Below are 24,325 nucleotides of genomic sequence, written 5' to 3' on the forward strand. Positions count from 1 at the left end.
GGGCCAGGAGAAGGAAGAGGAAGGATCTCCAGATTGGGGGTAGGAGGGATCCCTGGAGCTGGGTTGGGTTGCGGGGGGGAGGAACATGAAGGGACCCTGGTGCTGGGTTTGGCGGTGGGGGAGGTGCAAGAGGTGTTCATGGAGCTGGGTTTTGGGGAGCAACAGGAAGGGTCCCCAGAGTTGGATTGGTGGTAGGGAGTGGAATAGGGTTACCATACGTCCGGATTTTCCCGGACATGTCCGGCTTTTGGGGGCTCAAATCCCCGTCTGGGGGGAAATCCCCAAAAGCTGGGCATGTCCGGGAAAATCGGGAGGCTCGGGGGGCCTCTTTGTACGGGGTCGGGGGCATGGGGCCGGGCCGGGCTGGGCGCGCGGGGCCGGGGTCGGGGAGCCGGGGTCGGGGGGTGCGCCGGGCCCGCGGGGCTGGGAGCCGGGGGGTGCGCCGGGCTGGGAGCCCGGGTCGGGGAGCCGGGGGGTGCGCCCGGGTCGGGGAGCCGGGGTCGGGAAGCCGGGGGGTGCGCCGGGGAGTGAGCCGGGGGTGCGCCGGGGAGTGCGCCGGGGAGCCCGGGGGGTGCGCCGGGGTCGGGGAGCCGGGGAGCCGGGGTCGGGGAGCCGGGGAGCCGGGGTCGGGGAGTGAGCCGGGGGATGCGCCGGGCCCGCGGGGCTGGGAGCCCAGGGCCCGAGCCGACCCAGGCTGGAGCCGCGGGGGGACCAGCCTGGGCCGCGCCTCCTCCCCCCGCCCCCCTTACCTGCTTCAGAGCACCAGGTCCGGCCTTGGCTCTGCAGCTGCGCTGCCTGGTAAGAGCTCGCAGCCCCGCCACCCAGAGCATTGCGCTGGTGGCGCAGTGAGCTGGGGAAGGGGGGAACAGCAGGGGAGAGGCCGGGGGCTAGCCTCCCAGGCCAGGAGCTCAGGGGCCAGACAGGAGGGTCCTGCGGGCCATAGTTTGCCCACCTCTGGCCTATGAGCTGAAGGAGGGGAAGGGTCTGGCAAGCAGGGTCAGAAATCCCTTGAGAGATGTTGGACCAGATACTCTTTCCATTCCCCGCAAAACCAGTGTAGCACCACCTCCCACAACCTGTTACTCTTGCTTTGCGCACGGGGTTGTGAATTTCACTCACCAGCCTTGTGGCATGTGAGTACCAGGAATTCAGACTGTTCAATAAAAATACTAAAGACCCAGTCAGCAGATGTATGATGTAAGCTTTCTCACTTTCCAAGTGTGGCATCCTTTCCCCCAGAATGGGGCTCTGCTCCCATATGTGGGTGGCTGGGGTCTCTTCCCCTCTAGTCATGAAGCCTGAGATCAGATCCACAATGTAACTGTGCTGTCTCTGTGTCATAAAAGTACAGAAGTGTTTTTAGGAACAGGAAAATTCCTCTAGCCCAAGTGTTGCTCTTCAGATGATACTTTAGGGCCACTTTCCTGGTCTTTCCCTGCCCTTTTTCAGAAGCAAATGTATGCATCCCTTGAACTAATCTGTGGTCTTTGCTTTGCTCACTTCCCCAGCAACCGAGAGGTGAAGTCTACCTTTGATGCACATACGTTAAAGGGTTAGAAAAGATGCCTTGTAGTGAAAGACTCAAGGAACTCCATCGATTTAGGTTATCAAAGAGAAGGGGAAGGTCACGGTCTCTTAGCACCTACATGGGGAACGGAAATTTGTTAATTAGCTCTTCAGTCTAGCAGAGCCAGGTATAACCAGATCCAATGTCTGGGAGTTGAAGTTAGACAAATTCAGACAGGAAATCAGGTGCAGCTTTTTAGCAGTGAGAGAAAGCACCTGTCCTGGTGCTCTGGGTGGTGCAGCTGTAGCACCACCAGCCCCTAGTGCTCCAGGCAGCGCGGTAAGGGGGCAGGGGTGGTGAGATAGTGGGCAGGGAAGTTCAGGGTGGTGGTCAGGGGGAGGGGGTGAAGATAGGGGTTGGGGCGGTCAGAGGGCAGGGAATGGGGGGGCAGTCAGGAAGGAAAGGGGAGGTTGGATGGGGCAGCAAGTCTGGGGGCAGTCATGAGACAGGGAGCGGGGGGGAGGTTGGATGGGGCAGGAGTCCCGGGGGGCTGTCAGGGGGTGAGAAGCAGGGGAGGGGGCGGAGACTTTGGGAGGGGGCGGAGTTGGGGCGGGGGCGTGGGCGGGACTGGGGGCGGGGCCGGGGCCTCGGGGAGTGTCCTCCATTTGGAGGCACAAAATATGGTAACCCTAGAGTGGAAGAGCAAGGGCCCTGAGGCTGGGCTTAGAGGAGGAAGGGCTGTGAAGAGAGCAGAGGGGCTTCAAGGGCTGGATCCATATGCAAATGAGTGGTTTCTCTCAGACTTCCTAATCAACCTCCTCCCAAAGTCCCAGCACTGGCCCTGTTGGCCATACATCAGTTCAGGACGGGGAAGCTGGAGGGAAGGGTTCTTTGCAAAGGTGGGGCCTTTTTCCAGTTCCTTGTCTGAGCACACATCTAGGCAAAGTACCTCTGGGTGGTATCTGGCGTCCGCTGAATTCTTAGACACCTCAGAGCAGTAGGCATCATGTTCAGTTCGCTGTGACCTGCAGTGGTCCTATGTGATGCCAGTCAATTAGTTTAAACCAGACTTTTCAGAAGTAGTCACTAATTGTGTCTGTTATTTTCTGGGCATCCAATGTGAGACAGAAGCCTGATTTACAGGAGTGCTGAGCATTCACAGTAGCAACTAAAATCACTGAAGGCTATTCTTTGAGCATATAAAATGCTACAAAATCTGTGTATTCTGAGAAAATCCGGTTCTACATGTTTCGAAGAGGGTACCCAAAATAAATGGATACTTTAAAAACTTAATTCCATTGTGCCTGAGCTCCCTATCTGTAAAAGGTGGATAATAGCACTCCCTCACTTTAATAAATTTATTTTCTGATGTTTGTGAAGCATTCAGGCCCAGATCCTCAAAGGTTTATAGGCACCTAACTCCCACTGATCTCATGGCTTTAGATAGTACAGCCATGAACATCATAAATCAGCCCACGAAGAAATGAATTATTCTGTCTTCAGAGTAGGGTTTGAATACTGTGCAGTATAAATAAGGCCTGGGGGACACATTGCATGATAATAAAATAGTGACTAACGGTTCATTCAGGAAGCACAAGCCATTCTATGCTTGGAATGAGGTGGGTGACCTGTGGGGGGAAAAATAGCATGGGGCCATGCAATAAAAGATGGCATCATACTGCTGGTACCCAAAGAGGGTGAATTAAGCTTGCAGGTTCAAAAAACAGCAGCCAATTAAGGACCCCATTTTTATTTATTTTAAACAATTTTGTTTTTAAAGCCAGTCCCTGACTCTGGAGGCAGCCTGATCCATGATTTTCAAATGCCTCAGCAATGCAGCTTGGTGCCACCTAAAATTCCCCTTATGTTGGGGGACACATGCCAACAAACACCCTCAGTGTATGTAGGCTAGTCCCTCTTCCTCATAGCCATGATCTGTGGGGAGTGCCCTCCCAACCACCCCCTCTGTGGGGGGATGGGGAGTCCCTCTCAGCCCCCCTCAATGGGGGGGATTTCTGTTTAGGCAGAATGGGGCAATCCCCTTGGGGTTGCCCCCATCACAGCTGGGGCGGGGGAGGGGAGGCACTACTTGTGCTCAGGGTCCCAGGCCTGGTGGGGATAAAATCCCTCTCGCTGTCTGTGAGGGGTTCCCGCAAACTCCTTCTGCCACTAAGGCCCTGCCCTCTTATCTATCTCTTGCACTCCCAGGTGGTCTCACTTCCCCCTTAAGGAGCCTTTCCGGACTGGCCCATGTCTCTCTGACACTGCCCCATTCAGCTAGTTTATTCCTCGGATTGGCTCCTGAGGCCTGGCCCTATCCTGTTCCCTCCGCTGTAGTCCCTTTGCAACTTGGTCACAGCGCAGCCTGGGGAGCTCCCATTGGCTTCTGGCACAGCCATTCAGGCTGCACTCACCACTCATCACCCCTCCCCTAGAGAGAGCATTGCGGAGCTCCTCCGCCCTTTGTCAGTGTGCGCCAGACCAGCCTTGATTTCCCTCTTGACCCGTCTGGTTGCACCCATGTTCTGTCCAGACTCCAGTCTAGGACCACCCTCTCGGCCTGAGCCAGCCTAGCATCCTCCCGCCCGCTGCCAGGGACCCTAGTGACCTTCACTCCTCCTGACCCTGTTATTCATTAGTTGTCCCCCATTTTCAGTTGGTTCCCGGGTCCAGTGGTCCCTCCCTCAAGGCTGAGGGAGAGGCCTTTAGATGTGGGTGGGCTTGCACCCACCCACCTCCCAGGATTTCCAATAAGGCCAGGGACCCGAGCGCCGAGCCTAGGCAATGCCCCATGGCTAGCACTCCCCTCCTCCTAGCAAGGCCCCCAGCCCTGGGTTGAACCTAGCATTCCCTTCCCACTGCTATCAGGAACCCCAATCCTCTCAGCCAGACACACCTGTGCACACTACTCCCTCCTCCCCCAGCCAGGCACGTCTGTACCGCCAGCCAGATACACCACCATTCATACCCACACATTACGTGTATCGCGGCCAGACACAGCTGCACCCCCACACACACACTCCAGCCAAGCACACCTGCAGCCCCTGCACACAATACGTGTATCCCGCCACTCTTACCTTCACACTACCCCCCCATCACAGCCTATTATCCTCTCCCCCTAGCCTGTCATATACACACACACAGCCTGTCACCATCCACACGCACCCCAGCCAGTCACAAACACTGCTTTGCAAGGCACTAGTAGGCTTCTTTCACTGAGCAGAGCATAAGACAGGACTCTTTCATTGCCCTAGCCCAGGTACATTTGGAAAGGAAATGTTTTCTCTCATTGAGAACGGCCTGGCTTACATCTTTCTCATAAATAATTTTTAAGATGGAATGAAATATAGTAATGAGTGGCATTTCTTAATTCATTAAAATATATTCCAGAAGGGTTTTTTGTTTTGGCATTAAGAGAAGACAAAGCACACAGTACCCAAATGCTTAAATAAAAAAAACAATAACCATTCCTAACACACACATCTACAGAGGAATAAACTTAAGTCAGCAGTTCCTCTTTCCATCTCTTGAGAAAAAGATAACAGACTAAAAGCTCACATTCAGCCCATACTCCTTTTTAAGATAGCTTTAGAGAAACACACTCTATTCTGTTCCTATAGCAAATGTTTGCCTGTCTCAAGAGGATTTCTGCTGTTTCTTTTCTAACAGTCTGTATCAGCCAGACTAATCCCTCACCCTGGTTTAAAAAGAAAAGAAACACAAGGAACGGAATCATTTCAAGGTTGACATTTAAAGCTGTTAAGAGGGATTTTTGTTGCTCTATGTGATCCAAAAGGTGATCACATTCAGCAGACCTTCAAAAAAACAAAACAACAAAAAATCCTAATGACTCAAAAAGAGTACTATACAGAATTGTTTGCCATAATGTAATAGGTTCTTGAAATTGTTCGGTCACCCAGAGAAGCTTGAAGAAAACGTGTAATCTAACAGTAAGAAATCCTCTGTGCAGCCACTTCCATTAGGCCACCACTTTAAATGAGAACTCTAACAAATCCCCAAGCCTCATATTTCCAGTGGGAACAATCCTGCAGCCTTCATGTAAATAGTCCCACTGACTTCAAAATTAATTGTAAGAGAGACAAATATAAAAACATCAGTACAGATAACATTTTAGAACTTGGTATCAAAATGGGAAAAATTAAGTGCCTTGCCTCAGAAATTCTTGATTTTAAATTAAAAGAACCAGAGATTGGCCAAAGTGATAAACTTCTAATTCAGACTTCCCCAGAGTTTGGAGATACTCAGATCTGAGGGGTCGATGCATCCCATTGGTAGACAAAAGAGACAGCTGCAAACCTCAGATCTGGATTTTAAATTTGCCCAAAGTTCAGGGGTGTCTTGGTCTGAGGATATGATTCATGCTCGTCTTTAAAGCAAACTGAATTACAGCAGTTACAAATTGGAGAGAAAAAAACATGTCAGCAACAGTGAAATGTACCCTTGAATAATAATGCTTATAAACAGGAATATTCAAACCTTCTGTTTACAGATTTCTTTTGCTGCTTGAACATTTGTCATGGGACTGATTTCTTGTTGGAAATATTGAAGAGAGTCTAGAATGCACCATGGTTGCATTATCAGTTTAATGATTAAAAACAATTTCTTCTATGAGTTTCAGGTTACAAATAGGTCTGACAAATGTAAAACTTGCAAGAAGTAGGGTTTCTTTTTGGAGTCTATCACACCATCTGCTGTCGTTTTAGGGAATGTCACACATGTGAGTGTGAAACAGCCCTAAAGAAAGTTAAGGTTCATGAAATCAGGTTGTTACCAAGGGACACTGCACACTGAAGCTGTCATTTCACAGGATATACTTAAAACCTTTCCAAATCTTAACAGTGTTCTTTCTGCTCACGTAAATAAAATACAGTATTTAACAAAGGGGTAATACATTGTCCATTTGGGGCATCTATACAAATCCATTTTATCACGAAGAAGCAGATGAAAAATTATCTTTCCATTGTCTTATCAAGCAAATACCCCTGAGTACAGGGGTTGGTAGCCATTGTCTTCCCTCTTGCATGTGAGCACACAGACACTCAGCATTCCAAAGAACTGAAAAGGAAAAAAGGGATCTTTAGCTTTACTATTTCTTTTGGAGGTTGAATTTATCGTATGTTTTATCTATGCTTGAATTAAATTTAACCTCTCTGTGGCAGGGACGTTGCCTTCTACATATTTGTAAAGTGCATTGTAACAGCGCTCTAAACAACATAATACTGAGAAAATAAATGTATCGATTTTCTAAAGGTGTCTTTAAAGGTTACTTTTAAATAATGATATGGACTCTGGGTTTTCTCCCACTGTTTTTCCCATAAATTTATTTCAGAAACATTAATTCCTAGGCAGCATCTGCTATGAATAAGGCTGTGCTGGGTTTAGAATATAGATCTGTAATATGTTTAAGCATATACAGGTATGCAATAAAAGACAAAAACATATTATGCTACAACAATTAGAAGAGAGCAGAAGTGGTGATTGATGGAAGAACTGACTACAGTCAATTACAAAGAAATAATAGTGACGAGAAGATAAAATTTATTGGACTGTGGAGTAATCAGAAGGAAGTGGTGGAAGCCCCTTCACTGAAGTAATTTAACACTACACTAGAAAAAAATGCTAAAAAATATATTCTAGATGCCAATCTTGCCCTGACAGTGAACTAGGAAAAGGAAACTTTTGACTTTATCACCAAATCAGGCCCTCCTCCTACATTCAGATCTGCATCAGTGGACCCTAGCTCCCACATTAATGCAAGTGTAGGACTCGGGCATTAAATAGTAACAACAGTTACTTTGATACAACTCTTTTATAGCATGTATATAATTTAAGGGAACATTTTGCCATTGGCTTTGACATGTCCTCCCAGTCAATGGGGAAGAGGATAGGAATCTCTGGAAAAATGATAAAAGGGACAATGATAAAGGAGAAATTATTAGATTAAAACTCAGGGACCAAATCTTCTTAAGTATGGAAAGTTTAATGCCCGGGTTTTAAAAAATCTAATTTTTACTCTATGCAATTTGATTCTTTTTTTCCATTTCCCTCAGTTTGAATAATAAAAACAAGCTAGTCAGTTTCATGCTTGCTCGTATTTAATTTGTAGTCAATTTAATTCTCGGGTTCCCACACAAAGGACTATTTATTTGTTTTTTTAAAATAAAACCTTAGCTTTTTAAAAAAAAATTCCATGGAGACATTGGGTCTTAAGTTATGGAAAATCTTGTATTTTAGAAAGCTACATCTGGGCCATAGCATCCATTTTAAAAATGTAAAAAAAAAAAAATGCATCTCTTAGCAAATGACTAATACAGTTCAGCCTTTCACTCAGTCCCATCAAATCTTTTTCTAGTTTTGGGCAGGATCGTCCCATCCCCGAATGCAGGCAGAAAAGAGAAAACTGGTGCAAAACTGAGACACGAAGTTAGAAGTAGGGATACAGCAGCTCCTTGGCATGCTCCCTCTTCCTCTCCCTCAGCCTGTCAAAGCCCCTCCATTCAAAGACCATGCAGTGGGAATGCAGTGGATTTGGTTAGTGTGTTCTTGCAGCCTCCTCTCTGACCCAAACAATTTCCAAGCAGAAATCCCTGGGAAAATTGCTGTTAGAAACAGTCTTATCCCTCCCCACTTCTCCACCCAGCTTTTGCTCCCCTGGAAATGGATGTCATGCAAAGCTATGGAAAGAGCAGCAAATTGCAGCAAAGTTACATAAGGGATTGGGCGAGTAGGAAAATGGCACTGTTTTCTGAGGGGGAAGAAATGTAAGTCGTTACAATTAAATACCTTTATGATGGCAAATCCTAGGATCACAAGCATAGCATAGCTCAATACAGCCTGTAGCCCATTTTCCACTTTCTCTGCACAGCCCTGTAGAGATGTAGAAAAGGAAGATTTAGCTGCCATTTGATTAGCCTATTAAACTGAGAACAAACCAACAAATCCAATACAATGGGGCAGGTGTTGCACACAATCTCACAGGGGCAGGACCAGGGCCGCTTCCGCTGCTTCATTCTTCGGCGGCAATTCAGCAGCGGGTCCTTCCCTCCGAGGGGACTGAGGGACCCGCCGCTGAATTGCCGCCGAAGACCCAGATGTGCCGCCCTTTCCGTTGGCCACCCCAGGCACCTGCTTGCTGCACTGGTGCCTGGAGCCGGCCCTGGGCAGGACCTTGTGCTGCTCTGCTATGTGGTCAACGGCAGCAGCCTGGGCCTTGAAACAAGCTACTGCTCTTGCACTGCTCAGGAGACGCACTCGACAATCTAATAACTCTGCCATCTATAGTTTCTATGAGTCTTACATGGCTCCATTCAGTTACTGTATAAAGGAAGTTGCCACATACAGAGCCAGGCGGCTTGTGGTGGTGTCCACAAGGTAAAATAAGGGTTTGTGGGGTCCCAAGTGGGGAAGATGGGTGCAATTTTTTTCTAAATTAAACCCTATGAATACTGAATGAATGTCATAATTTATTCCAGAATTTGATGTAAAATCTAGGGTTGGTAGCATAATCCTTCTCCCGAGCTGAAGGATCGATTCGTTAGTGAGGTAGCAGGGTCATCTACCAAATCCCCAGCACTCTTCCCACAGCAGCTGGGTTTTCCTCGGTTGTCTCCTATCCAGTACTGACCAGGCATAGATTATGAAAATATTATTACTCATATTCTGATGGTGCCTAAGGGCCAACCAAGAATGAGGCCCCATTGTGCTAGACACAGTAAAAACATAATGAGAGACAGTCCCTGCCCCATAAAGCTTACAATCTAAACAGTCAAGACAGATAAAGATTAGGGGAAAGGGATATAACATACAGAGTGAACATAAGGACAGCCATACTGGGTCAGACCAATAGTCCATCTAGCTCAGTATCCTGTCTTCCAACAGTGGCCACTGCCAGGATGCTTCAGAGGGAATGAACAGAACAGGGCAATTCTGAGTGATCCAGCCCGTCATCCAGTCCTAGCTTCTGGCAAGTTACCTTGGAGATGAAAATGTGAGAACAGTGTGATGGCTACAAATGTCGCCTTCTGTGATTTTTAGTGCTTTTAATATTTAAATCCTTTCAGTGGGGTTATGTAAGGCCAAGTCTACACTACAAGCTTTTGTTGACACAAGTTACGTCAGCATACAGCCGCCCCAGTTAGTATACTGCTTGTGCGCATGCATACTTGGTTCCTTGTGCTGGCGCTGTGCAAAGTCACCAGGAGTGCTTGTACAGATGCATAGTGCAATGCACCATGGACAGGTATCCCAGTGTGCAACCCACCACTATCCAGTCTTTTAGGAAGTGTTGGCATTGCACAGTGGGGCAGAAATGAGTTGTGCAGGAAAGAGTGGGAGCAAGGGGTCAGCTTCCCAGCATGGAACTGTCTCTGTCCCACAAAAGTCATCTATATCCCATAATTTTCAGGCCTTTTTTAAAAATCCCATGAACCCTCATGGCCTTCCTCACTCTCCGCATAGCTCTGGACTACTGTCATAAGTGTTGCAAGCACAGGACGCATGATCCTCCGGTATTTGCAGAGCTACAAGAAGAACCGAATCAGCGGTTTTGTCAAGGTCAGTTTGCTGTGAGACATAGCAAAAACCAATTCAAGGTCGTTGGTGGCATTCACTGAGCAGCTGCAGACAGGGAAGCACAGCTGCTGGGCCTGAGAAATGAGCACTGACTGGTGGGATCAGATCATAATGCAGGCTTGGGGTGATGAACAGGGTCTGCAGAACTTTCGGATGCACAAGACCACATTCCTGCATCTGTGTGCCAAGCTCACTTCAGCCCTCCAGCACAAAGACACTAGACACTGACAGTGGAGAAGCAGAGAAATGGAGTGGAGATCGCACTGTGGAAACTTGCAACACCAGATTGCTACCAGTCAGTGGGAAATAATTTTGTAGTTGGAAAATCCACTGTGGGGGGCCATTGTAGTGCAAGTGTGCAGGACCATTCATCATTTCCAGCTACTCAGGACTGTGACTCTAGGCAATGTTCAGAACACAGTAGATGGATTTGCAGCAATGGGGTTCCCAAAACTGTGGTGGAGCAATAGACGGCATGCATATCCCTATTTTGGCGCCAGCCCACCTTGCCATGGAGTACATCAACAGAAAGGGCTACTTTTCTATGGTTATGCAAGCGTTGTTGGCTCACCAGGGATGTTTCACCAACATCACTGCTGGCTGGTCAGGGAAGGTGTATGACGCTTGCATCTTTAAGAGCTCAGGACTGTTCAGGAACTTTCCTTCCTGACCAGTAGATTACCATTGGCAATGTTAAAATGCCAATAGTAATCCTAAGGGACCCAGCCTACCCCTTGCTTCCCTGGCTCAAGAAGACGTACTTCAGCCTCCTTGACAGCACCAAGGAAAGATTCAACTACTGGCTCAGCAGGTGCAGAATGACTGCTGAATGTGCTTTTGGTAGATTGAAGGGACACTGGGATGCTGGTTTGTTCGCAAGGTTGGATCTCAGTGAAAAAACATCCCAATGGTAACAGCTGACTGCTGTGTCCTGCATAATATCTGTGAAACAAAGGGGGGAAAGTTGCTGCCGGGATGGAGGTGGAGCAGCTGTCTGTTGGGTTTGAACAGCCAGACACAAGGGCTGTTAGAAGAGCTTAACATGGAGCTATACGGCCCAGGGAGGTTTTGAAAGAGCACTTTAAAAGCAAGCCACAGTAGGTCGTTGTGATGTGCTGTGCTCTATCTGGCCCTGCTGTTTTGGGGCCAGTCAGGAATTGTGTGACGCTTGGTGTATATCTATGAATATAACACTGTCAATGCAGCTATTAATTTTGCGGTGCTTGCTGTCCATTTATGATATTACACTGTGTTTGTCACTGGTTCGATGAGTTGTGTCAACCTGTACAATAACACATAAGTGGGTGCTTTCAGTACCACTGGGCACTCTGCAGCATTTAAAAACAAGTTGCACAAGCACCTGTCAGAGACAGTCTAGTTATACTTGGTTCTGCCACAGAGCAATAGGCTGGACTTGATGACTTCTTGAGGTCCCTTCCAGCCCTACGTTTCTATGATTTTGTGGTATGCTGTGACTTAATAAAGATGAATTACTTTCCAAAGAATAGCATTTTTTGAGAAACAAAACCAGGCCAAAGAAAAATCTGTGCGATTTAAACACAAACACATTAAAAACTTAATAAATTAATGGAACAGAACTTTAACAAGGGGAAAGAACATTCACGTCCATTTTAGCTACATATACAGGAACCGTGGCTTTCACAGGTCAGCATATGTGAAGCTGTGGTTGTCCTGACTGTCCCCTGGGGCAGAGTGACAGGAGAGGGATGCAGCCCCTGATGCCACGTGGAATGCTGAGGAGGTGTACGGAGGTGTGTAATGGAGTTTTCGACAGACTACAAAGGGAGGTGAGCCCATGACTGTTGACCCTGTAGATTCACAAGAATCTGAAGTATCTGTGTTTGCTGCTGGAGAAGCCCCGTTATGTCCTCATGCATTTCTCACTCCTTTTCCTGATGGTGCTCCTAGGCCTTTCTACTGTCGGCTCTTTCCTTCTCCATACAGTGTGCAACATTCATCCTCTAGGCCCCCTGCTCACGGTTCGAGGCAGCACTGGCTTGCAGGATCTCACTGAATATGTCATCCTGAGTCCTCTTCTTTGTCCTCCTTATCTTGCTCAGGCGTTGCACAGGTGTGGAAGGGGAACCCTTCAAGGCTGCAATGGCAGCAGCTACAGACAAAACACACAGAGGAACCATTGTCAGTATAGTCACAATGGAAAGCAAAAGTTAAGATTCAAAACTCCCTTATAAATAATAATAATAATAAAAACTTGCTTCCTTCAAGTTTTAAACAATACAGGCTTATTGACACTTCTGCTTTGGCGTGCTTGTGCATGACACCACTCAGAGCTCGAGCCATGGTGAGAACGGCCCAGCAGGGTAAGGGAAATGAGGAAGGAATTGCTTGGTTGCATGAAAATGAATATAGGGCAATGGCTCTGAATACTGGCACCATTTTCCACAGGAAGTGGTGATTTTAACTGATATCTCACTCCTGAGGGTGACAAGAGCACAGCTGCTGCTGTTGTCCCAAAGCCACCCGGATCCGTATGCTGCTAGCCTGTGTACTGCTGACAGACATGGGAAAGTGTCCTACTGCAGAGGAAGAAATAAGGCTGTCAGCCCTTGAATCCTTCAGGAGAAGACTGCATAATATCTCCATGTAAGTTTCATTGAGATCTCTCTGGAAGATTCAAGGGACATCCCTGTGTACATAAACAAACTGTGCCACAAGCCCTGCCTGCCTAACTCTAGAGGGGAATGAAAAGCAGATAACAATGCTACCTCTGTGTTGTGCCAGTGTGTACCCCCAACACACTATTGAAATAATCTTTGTACAAGGTAAGACTGTAGAGAGCATGTGGTGAGAGAAACTTTGCTTTGAATTTAACATAGTTTGTTAAGTTAGGCATGAGTTGCATTTTATCATTATTTCTCTTGTAACCATTTCTAGCTTTTTTATCTCATTACTTGTATTCACGTAAAATCTCTCTCTTTGTGGTTAATAAACTTGTTTTATTGTTTTATGTAATGCAGTGTGTTTGAACTGAAGTGTTTGGGAAACTCCATTTGGGATAACAGGATTTGTGCATATAAAATGCCCGGACTTTATATGAGCTTGTATTGTCCAGGAGAGGACTGGGCAGTACAAGACGTTCATTTCTGGGGAAAGTCTGGACTGTGAGTGTGCTGGGGTCACCCTGCAGTATAACTCAAGCAGATAAAAGCCCGAGTGTGGCCGGCAGGTTGCAAGTGCACACAGACATAGCTGGGAGTGATTTACATACTAGAGGCTGTTTGTGAGCAGTCCAGCAGTGGAGGCAATAACAGCAAAGGCACCCCATGTTAGAGGGCCGGGGTGACACAGCTACTCACTAGTCTAGATTGTACCCTGGGTATGTCACATTGTGCTGCTACCTCTTCTAGTACGAGTAAATTAATTAAAGTCAATAGCTGTGTCCTGTTAAGTTGGGGGCACCATCATTACATCATTATAATGGAAACTACAATTACACACTTACCCGAGGTTCCATTCCCCGCACTGGGCTCGCCCATGCTCAACTGCCGGACTGAGTGGACTGCAGTGGAGCCTCAAACAGGTCCTGGCTCACGGCATAGCTGGACACCCTCACTTACAAATCCCCCATCCTCCTCATCCTCGCTGTTCATGGCTGGGGTCAGTGGTTGGGCTCCTCGGAGGTATCCACAGTGGTCTGCGGGGAAGGGGGTGTCTCCACCAAGTATGGCATGCAGCTCTTTGTAAAAGCAACAGGTCTGTGGTTCAGCCCCAAATCGACTGTATGCCTCCATGGCCTTCTGATATGCCTGATGCAGTTCCTTCGCTTTCACACAGCACTGCTGCTAGCCCCTGTCGTACTCCTTTTCCTGCATCCCCTGTGCAATCTGCTCATGGATGTCCACGTTTCTATGGCTGGTCCATAGCTGTGTTACACAGCCTCTTCTCCCTGCAGGCCCAGGAGATCCAATATCTCCGGTCTATTCCAAATCAGGAGCATGTAGCTACCGTGGTCAGCAGCACAGTTACACACAACAATGGAGAGCTGCTAGGTGTGCTTACCAAGCTGGACAATCAGGAAAAAGGCATTTCAAAATTTGCGGGGCTTTAAAGGAGGAAGGGCCTTCTGGTCTCTGTGACCCCTAGGCAGTGGAGTTCACAACTTTGCCCAGAGTGGTCAGTGCTAGACATTGTGGACAGCCATTGGAGACTGTTAGGGTCAACATAGGTGCTGCTTCAACCGCAGTACATCGTCCATGGCTCAACACTGCTCAGGGAGGCGTGTTAGTGATTTGCTGTTACAAGGCACTTACATCAGAGGGAGACAAATTTAAGTGTAGAGACATACCCAGCTAGGTCAATGCAAGGCAATGCAACCTAACTTTGTAGTGCAGAGCAGGCCTAAGGAGGGGATTAGCTAGATGGAAAGACAAAGGAAGGGAGAGGGCAGAACAGGTTGGAGCAAAGAGCCAATCAGCACAGGAAAAAGAATGTTTAGAGTAAAAACTATAGAAAATAGTCTGATGAGATCCTCAGTGTCTGTGAGTCTCTGCTTGGACTGCTTTTTGCAGCTGCTCTGTCAGCTTCAGCCTCTGGCTGGCTCAGAGGAATCTAATGATATCACAGCCCATGGTGGCACTTTCCAGTTTCAGGGTCATTAATCCTCACCTTTGTATTGAGATCCTGTGGCTCATTCAGATGTCCTGTGCAGTTCTTAATGTCTTGTTTGCAGCAGCTCAGAGGAACACTGTTATTGCCAGTGGTATTAAACCACTGGGTGGCTGTCCAGTCGGTATAGTTAGTTACTCCACAACATCGAAGCTGTGAAACAACAAGTAACTAAATTAATGCAAACAGAGTTAAGTTGTACCATTCTTAGGAATGTCATGCAGGTAAGTCTCTGCAAGATGCTGACTAACAAAGAAGTTACAGTATTCTAAAGTAATCTATCAAAACACCGCAGTCACACTGTTGTAAGGTGTAGTGAATTAGACCACTACAGTAGTGGGGTTTGTTTGTTTTTGTTTTTTAAAGGCAAATGCCCTCCAGTCCCATTGAAATCCGAATTCAGAGCTCTCAGCCCTGCACAGGATTTGGCAAATACAGCACTTTTCTTCTTCAGATACTGTACGCAGTCTAAAAATAATGGAAGGAGGAAAAGGGAAGTTGCTTCATCAGCACGTGAACTACAGATAGAGCAAAAACAAGATCAGAAATACATCCTTTTCTTTTGTTAGTAATATTATTTGTGTGGCTACAATCACAATGGAGGACGGATTTATACAAAAAAAATTCAGTACGTCAAGAAACTACATAAGAACATAAGAATGGCCATATGGGTCAGACCAAAGGTCCATCCAGCCCAGTATCCTGTCTACCGACAGTGGCTAATGCCAGGTGCCCCAGAGGGAGTGAACCTAACAGGTAATGATCAAGTGATCTCTCTCCTGCCATCCATCTCTACCCTCTGACAAACAGGCTAGGGACACCATTCCTTACTCATCATGGCTAATAGCCATTAATGGAATTAACCTCCATGAATTTATCTAGTTCTCTTTTAAACCCTGTTATAGTCCTAGTCTTCACAACCTCCTCAGGCAAGGAGTTCCACAGGTTGAATGTGCACTGTGTGAAGAAGAACTTCCTTTTATTTGTTTTAAACCTGCTGCCCATTAATTTCATTTGGCGGTCCCTAGTTCTTATATTATGGGAACCAGTAAATAACTTTTCCTTATTCACTTTCTCCACACCACTCATGATTTTATATATCTCTATTATATCCTCCCTTAGTCTCCTCTTTTCCAAGCTGAAAAGTCCTAGTCTCTTTAATCTCTCCTCATATGGGACCCGTTCCAAACCCCTAATAATTTTAGTTGCCCTTCTCTGAACCTTTTCTAATGCCACTATATCTTTTTTGAGATGAGGAGACCACATCTGCACACAGTATTCAAGATGTGGGCGTACTATGGATTTATATAAGGGCAATAAGATATTCTCCATCTTATTCTCTATTCCTTTTTGAATGATTCCTAACATCCTGTTTGCTTTTTTGACTGCCGCTACACACTGCGTGGACATCTTCAGAGAACTATCCACGATGACTCCAAGATCTCTTTCTTGATTAGTTGTAGCTAAATTAGCCCCCATCATATTGTATGTGTAGTTGGGGTTATTTTTTTCCAATGTGTATTACTTTACATTTATCCACATTAAATTTCATTTGCCATTTTGTTGCCCAATCACTTAGTTTTGTGAGATCTTTTTGAAGTTCTTCACAGTCTGCTTTGGTCTTAACTATCTTGAGCAGTTTAGTATCGTCTGCAAACTTTGCCACCTCACTGTTTACCCCTTTCTCCAGATCATTTATGAATAAGTTGAAGAGGATCGGTCCTAGGACTGACCCTTGGGGAACACCATTAGTTACCCCTCTCCATTCTGAAAATTTACCATTTATTCCTACCCTTTGTTCCCCATCTTTTAACCAGTTCTCAAGCCATGAAAGGATCTTCCCTCTTATCCCATGACAACTTAATTTATGTAAGAGCCTTTGGTGAGGGACCTTGTCAAAGGCTTTCTGGAAATCTAAGTACACTATGTCCACTGGATCCCCCTTGTCCACATGTTTGTTGACCCCTTCAAAGAACTCTAATAGATTAGTAAGACATGATTTCCCTTTACAGAAACCATGTTGACTTTTGCCCAACAATTTACATTCTTCTATGTGTGTGACAATTTTATTCTTTACTATTGTTTCAACTAATTTGCCCGGTACTGACGCTAGACTTACCAGTCTGTAATTGCCAGGATCACCTCTAGAGCCCTTTTTAAATATTGGCGTTACATTAGCTATCTTCCAGTCACTGGGTACAGAAGCTGATTTAAAGGACAGGTTACAAACCATAGTTAATAGTTCCGCAATTTCACCTTTGAGTTCTTTCAGAACTCTTGAGTGAATGCCATCTGGTCCCTGTGACTTGTTACTGTTAAGTTTATCAATTAATTCCAAAACCTCCTCTAGTGACACTTTAATCTGTGACAGTTCCTCAGATTTGTCACCTACAAAGGACGGTTCAGATTTGGGAATCTCCCTAACAGCCTCGGCCGTGAAGACTGAAGCAAAGAATTCATTTAGTTTCTCCACAATGACTTTATCGTCTGTAAGTGCTCCTTTTGTATCTTGATTGTCCAGGGGCCCCAGTGGTTGTTTAGCAGGCTTCCTGCTTCTGATGTACTTAAAAACATTTTATTACCTTTTGAGTTTTTGGCTAGCTGTTCTTCAAACTCCTTTTTGGCTTTTCTTATTACATTTTACACTTAATTTGGCAGTGTTTATGCTCCTTTCTATTTACTTCACTAGGATTTGATTTCCACTTTTTAAAAGATACCTTTTTTTTCCCTCACTGCTTCTTTTACATGGTAGTTATGGTGGCTCATTTTTAGTTCTTTTACTGTGTTTTTTAATTTGGGCTATACATTTAAGTTGGGCCTCTATTATGTTGTCTTTGAAAAGTGTCCCTGCAGCGTGCAGGGATTTCACTCTAGTCACTGTACCTTTTAATTTCTGCTTAACTAATCTTCTCATTTTTGCATAGTTCCCCTTTCTGAAATTAAATGCCACAGTGTTGGGCTGCTGAGGTGTTCTTCCCACCACAGAAATGTTAAATGTTATTATATTATGGTCACTATTTCCAAGCGGTCTTGTTACAGTAACCTCTTGAACCAGATCCTGCGCTCCACTCAGGACTAAATCGAGAATTGCCTCTCCCCTTGTGGGTTCCTATACCAGCTGTGCCAAGAAGCAGTCATTCAAAGTATCGAGAAATTTTGTCTCTGCATTTCGTCCTGAGGTGACATGTACGCAGTCAATATGGGGATAATTGAAATCCCCCACTATTACTGAGTTCTTTATTTTGATAGCCTCTCTAATCTTCCTTAGCATTTCATCGTCACTATCACCGTCCTGGTCAGGTGGTCAATAATAGATCCCTACTGTTATATTCTTATTAGAGCATGGAATTACTATCCATAGAGATTCTATGGAACATGTGCATTCATTGAAGATTTTTACTTCATTTGATTCTACTTTTTCTTTCACATATAGTGCCACCTCTTCCTCCCCTCCTCCCCCGGCATGACCTGTTCTGTCCTTCGATATATTTTGTACCCCAGTGATTGTGTCCCATTCATTGTCCTCACTCCACCAGGTTTCTGTGATGCCTATTATATCAATATTCTCCTTTAACATGAGGCACTCTAGTTCACCCATCTTATTATTTAGACTTCTAGCATTTGTGTACAAGCACTTTAAAAACCTGTCACTGTTTATTTGTCTGCCCTTTTCTCATGTGTCAGATTCTTTTTTATGTGAATGTTTCTCGTCTGATCTGGCCCATACTTTATCCTCTTCCATCTCTCCTCCTCACTAAAACCTAGAGAATCTCTATCAATAGACTCTCCTCTAAGAGAAATCTCTTTCCGATCCACATACTCCTCTCCTCTCCTCTCCTACCAGTAGATAAAACAGACTAAATTTCCACAGTACAATAAAAATTCTTAATATTTATTCATTATGAAAGTTCAGATACTATGGTGATACGTAGCAGCATAGGACCTAAGGCAAAATAAATTCCTGTGGATGACCATTTAAGCACACTCATTTAGGGCCTGATCTATAGCCCATTTAAGTCAGTAGGAGCCTTTCTTAAGTCCATTAACTTAAATGGACTTTGGATCAGGGCCCTGTGGTCCAAACCTGCAAGGAGCTGAGTACTCTCAATTGCCACTGAAGTGAATAAGAACTGACAGTGCTGAGCATTTTGCAGAACCGGTTTTAGAAAGTAGCAAACTGATTTTCCCCCTAAAGGCTGCATGCATGGTTTAATATCAACTGGATATTTTTAAATAATTCTCAGCAGCAGATCAAAAGGTTTCCTACCTGTTCTTGCAAGTAATCCACAACACCAGACTCCGGACTTTTCCCGTCATATTTCTGGAAGACTGTATGCATTGTGCCTTGCACATCTGTTTTTACCTGAAATGAGAATACACAGTGCATATTCTGTATAAGGATAGCAGCTCAGAAGCTTCTAAAATGGAAACTTTAGAAGATACCTAGACCCAGCAAAACTGAGTGCAATGAAAAGTGAAATAATGCTTTTGGTAAAATACTGTTGCCACTTAACCCTGCTGGCATTGTTGGACATAAATAATTCTCCTATTGACTTTAAGAACCCTCTTCTGTGAACATTCATGACAGCAAGCTGATTAGAAGGTTGCTCTGATACCTACTAAGCTAAGTACTACCTGTCTCCATCTTCTTCCAGAAAAATCCACACATTATTTAGGGTTTTGTTCTATACAGCACATGTGTGGGTACAACCCTATTCTGCACTCACACTCCACCCTTGTATCCCGAAGAATTGAGAATAAAGGATCAGATGTGAGAAGATGGGTGGGAGAAAAGGAATTCACAGAAGGAGATTGTGACGTTCTGCTCAAGACACTTAGAGCTGTAAGCCACTGTGTTACCTCTCTGCCTCAAGAAGAGTGAGCTTTATTGGAATTTAAACTGTGTCAGCTCCCTGCCACACCAGTCTGTTTACCTGAGCAGCAAATTCCTCAAGACTCTTCCAGTCTAAACCTTGCTTTGCAGGTAACAATGAGTGAACCCCAGTTCCTGAGTTCCCCCACAGACATCTCTTCTGCAGTGTCTAGTCCCTGTCACTGTGACACTCACAGAAATTAAGTTTGCTGCCTCCAAAGAGACAGGGTACACACCAGCCTGTTAGTTTAGTTGAGGACTCACACTTACTTCACTACAATAGCACTGAGATGGTTTACAGTAAAACTAAGAATCAGTTTATTAGAAAGATAAAAAGAGACAGGTATGGTTACAAACAAAACAAAACACAACACACTTTCTAGTGTCTAAAACTTAATTTTAGCAAGTTACAATCTTTGGCTAGCAGCTTTCTTACTTACATCAAGTTACCAGCATCTCTAGCCCTCCAGGCTAGGAGATCCAACTTCCACAGGATCAGAGGGTGCTTAAGTGACGGATAAATAAAATCTCTTTTTGCTCCCATTATATTACCCAAAGTCCATTGTCTCTGCCTAAGAGCTGGGAGGGCTTCCTGAGATGCAGACCCTGACAACCGATGAGTTCACTAAGCTCCTTCCGCCATTGCTTGTTAGTTTTTTTGCTTTGTTTACCTTATATATAAAAGTACTTTCATTGTCCTCTGCCTGTAATCAAGCTAGTCAGGCAGGGGAATCCACATTCCTTTGTCTAGGACAGGCTCAATGTATGCCTCCCAAACACATTTTAAGAATATAATTCAAGCACACATACATAATTCTTTATACATCATGCATACATATATCACATAATGATATTCATGGCCAGTGTGTCACCAGATTTTATATGATACCTTACACAATACACTTTTATAGTACAAAAAATTGGATACAATCAGTTGATTCAACTGCTTTTTCTTTGGGGTCCAGAACCCCATTTCTCACTCTGAAGTGTCTGGACCCTGATTGTCCCAGAGAGCCCTTCTTTTTCTTCAGTATTAGAATAGATGTACTAATTTTTTGCTTACCTTTTCTCTGTAAATGAATCCCATAACAAAAGCTGTCACTTCTGCAATAAAGATAATCAGGATAATGACCAGGAACTGAAATCAGAAAAGAGGTACGGTAAGAAGAATGGCCAGAGTGTTTGGATCAACATGCAAATTTAGTGCTAAACAAGTCAGGCAAAGTGTGTTGTTATTATCCAGTGTTGTCTCTCCGAACAGAAAGAGCTCCAGAAATTTCTGTGAAACAGCAGCAGAATATAACACCTGAACAGTTTAATAATCAGGGCTCCATGGGATCTCAAAGGCTTATTTCAAAGAATAAGTGCATCACAAAAAGTCTATTACACTAGGAACATGTATCAGCCATCAGTTACTGTGAAAGGATGCATCAATTTCACAGTGGCCAGTAAGAAGTTAACTAGTGCCTCACATCTCTAGTAGCCCCACCCTGCTGGACGGTGTGTCAAGCCCAGGGAGGAATAAAAGGAAGAAGCCCAATGCAGCTGGGAGAGGGAGCTCCCCTCCCTTCCGCCCCGTGGAAAGTGCCTGATAAGAACCATGCAGAGGGAGAACTGTGAGAAAAGCTACAAGAGCAGAGAGAGGCAGAGTTGCTGAAATGTTGTGTCATGCACAACACAAGAGGGTCCTTGAGGACAGTGACAGTGCCCTTGGCTCTTCCTGGAGTTGAAAACAGTTTGGTCAACAGGGCAGACAGAACTAAACTGTCTTCAGCACCCATTTGAAAAAGCATGCGCCACCCATGGTGGGAAGATTCTGGTCTCCGACCACCCAAGACTTTGGAAAGAGGAGTCTGGCATACTTTCTGCAAAGGATTCATTCCTGGTTATACTATGCAAGACCAGGAGGGGCCTGTGGTTAACATCTGTTGACAACACAGGTCACTCTCCTCCTGCAGATGTTGCCAAATTGTTCTTGATTTTCAAAACCAAGGACCAGATCCTCAGCTGGCGAAAACTGGTATAGTTCCATTGAAATCAATGGAGCTGTGATTATTTGCACCAGCTGGGGAGCTGGTCCTGACTGTGCAAAGCTCCTTTTGGACAGAAGAGCAGTAAAGTTAATTGAAAATGGCTGATTGGCAGTTACCTTTCCAGTTATCAGGTACAAGACAGAGCTGTCTGAGAAAACACAGCAGCTGTATTGCTGCTGTTTATTTTGTACCATTGAACAGCAGATCTGACTGATAAAGTGTGGGTCAGGAAACTACCTTTTTGTTATTTACAGGCAGCTGTAGCTTGATGCAAAGAGCCATTTGCAATGGCCTGAGGAGGAGCAAGACAACAGACCAGGCTAGGATGGCTGGTCTACCCGTAGCTACTGACAGATTCACCTTCCTCTCAATCAACAAGAATTGGTCACTGCCAGAGGTAAGACACAGGATCGGACCAGTGCTTCATTACATCCAATGTGCCAAATCCTCTGGTGCTAGTATAGAAGACTTGTCAGTTTTGCAAGAACACTGTACTTGTTACTGAGGAAGTAACAAACTAAGTAACCATTACTATTTCCTCTGTAAATGTACAGGCAGTTCTGTGTCCCTTTCAAGCTAATCCTACATCACAGCTCATTTTCCCTAACCTCACTGAGAGAACTGCCCATGTTCTTAAACTGACACAGTTTTCTTTTCACTAATACAGGAAAAGCTTTTCAATAAAGAAACCACGGGGCAAAAAAGAAACTTGGCACTTCTTGATGATCAGATCCTCTGCCTTGTGACATGACTGCTGGAATGGTCCAGTGATCAGGGCGCTGAGGGGTCGGAAGACATACATCATATGTTTGGCTCTGCTAATGATTTGCTGTGTCACTTTGGGAAAGTCACTTCACTGCTCTGGGTTTCCAGCTCCCCTTTGCAAAATGGGGACAACAATACGTACACACCTTTGCAAAGTGCTTTGGGATCTACTGAAGAAAAGTGGTAAGTATCATTACTAGTGCACCCTACACAACATCATGAGCAGAGTGGCAGGCCAGTGGAAAGATTGTGAACTAAAGCAATCCATTTTACCACAACGGTTAGTCATAAGATGAGGCTCAATTTGTTCCTACTCCTGGAATGAGGCATGGAGAGACCACCTTCACGAAACAGGTTACCTCTAGGCCCTACCTATAGCCAAGAACCACGGCCACCATGAAAGTTTGTGTGCTGACCCAGTTTTGAAAGCTAATAACAGAGTTGCCTATCATCCCCAAGTCTTCAAGACAGTCCCAAATTCTGTGGGTCTGTCCCATATCTTCCATATCAAGTTTATTGAGTGCTTAATGAGCCTGAGATTTGTTATATTAGACAGAATATCAATCCTTTGTGATGCATTAATGTTGCAAGATGATACAGATGTTTTACTGCACTGTGATGTCACAGAGATTGGGCTACCCAGCTGGCTTAGAGGCCTATACCTTAGAACTTGAATACTCAAAGCTCATGCAAACCAGAGGTTCAGATCCTAGTAGGGTTCTTTCAACCCTTCATTTCTTCTGAAGTAGAACCAAATTCCACAAAATTTACTCTGAGGATCTCTCTGATGATTCCTTTAAAAAAAAACACAAGGTCTTCCTCTGTGCTCTGTGGACGAGGATGCCATTGCACTTTTTACAAGAACAGGGGTTTGCTCTGTTTGCCTTTGGCCAAAATTAACCAATTCCTCATCCCTGATATTGTGCATCCCTGATATTCCTCTATCCCAGAAGGGTCTTTAGTGATGCAGCAGGTATTTATGACTTCAGATTGGTCCTTAGCTTCAGAAATTTGCACTAGATTTGTGGAAACTGTTTACACAGAAACTCCAAACCACCTAAAACATGCTTGGTTCCAGGTTTTATTACAAGCTCAAAACAAAGTCTACACTAGAAAGGTTTGCTGATATAGTTATCCCAACAAACTATTACTACCCTACCCTACCCAAAGACAGCATTTGCCAGTATAGCTCATATCAGTTCTTCAGTCAAAATAAGTGATACTGGCAAACAGACTCCTGCTGGTATAACAATATCTATGCTAAGATTTTTGCTGATGTAAAAATGTCACTAAAAATGACACCCCTGACCAATATCATAAACCAGCATAAGTTTTAAGTGTAGACCTGGCCAAAAATTAGGTTCTTTAAAGCCGCTTTGCTGAAGCAGAGCTAATGGACTGACACCAAATATTTGTGAAATAAAAGAGCTATATTCTACGCAGCACTGCTCCGGGCACCCCCGACTTATCATGTTCCAAGTTTTCTTTCTGTGCCTGAAAAGTGGCTGTCAATCTATTTAGGTTTGACACAGTCCCGTCATTGTAGTACCAATCTAAGGCTGCTTGATGAAGTGCTGCGTCATCTGCAGTAGAACCAATGCATTTTAGTGGAGCTTGACTCTGCCCAGCACCTCATCTAGCCAGCTTTAGGGATATAGTATGAAACGGATTATGGCGGAATGTGCAATACTTACAAGTCCCAGCCCAACACGTGACTCCCGGATAGTGGCACAGCAGCCAATCAGCCCAATGATAAACATCACGACAGCAACACAAACGATGATCACTGCTGGCAGCATGGTGTACTTGTCCTGCACGAAGCTGTCATAATTCTTGTAGGTGTTAATAACATATCCCCCAACGTAGCCAAGACCAGCTGCTGCGGCCTGAAATGCAAAAATAAAATAC

At 45.1% G+C, this 24,325-nt stretch overlaps 1 protein-coding gene and 1 long non-coding RNA gene across 2 annotated transcripts in view; both read right to left on the reverse strand.

The window, feature by feature from the left end:
- Positions 1-5,239: 5,239 nt before the first annotated feature.
- LOC128839287 (tetraspanin-36-like) overlaps positions 5,240-24,325 on the reverse strand; it is a 54,118-nt gene continuing 35,032 nt past the window's right edge. The window contains exons 2-7 of the mRNA XM_054032155.1: positions 24,112-24,303; positions 20,683-20,757; positions 19,014-19,109; positions 14,747-14,899; positions 8,312-8,395; positions 5,240-6,583 (exon numbers count right to left, since the gene is read on the reverse strand). Of these exons, the coding sequence (XP_053888130.1) occupies positions 6,497-6,583; positions 8,312-8,395; positions 14,747-14,899; positions 19,014-19,109; positions 20,683-20,757; positions 24,112-24,303 (687 nt within the window). The 3' untranslated portion in view covers positions 5,240-6,496. The remainder of the gene's footprint in view (positions 6,584-8,311; positions 8,396-14,746; positions 14,900-19,013; positions 19,110-20,682; positions 20,758-24,111; positions 24,304-24,325) is intronic.
- Positions 11,638-14,739, reverse strand: LOC128839288 (uncharacterized). Its single transcript, XR_008445396.1, has 2 exons — positions 13,584-14,739; positions 11,638-12,230 (listed from the first exon to the last, which is right to left on the reverse strand). It is a non-coding gene; the product is annotated as an uncharacterized LOC128839288 (long non-coding RNA).

The sequence above is a fragment of the Malaclemys terrapin genome, chromosome 6 (assembly GCF_027887155.1).
Source record: "Malaclemys terrapin pileata isolate rMalTer1 chromosome 6, rMalTer1.hap1, whole genome shotgun sequence".
NCBI lineage: Eukaryota > Metazoa > Chordata > Testudines > Emydidae > Malaclemys > Malaclemys terrapin.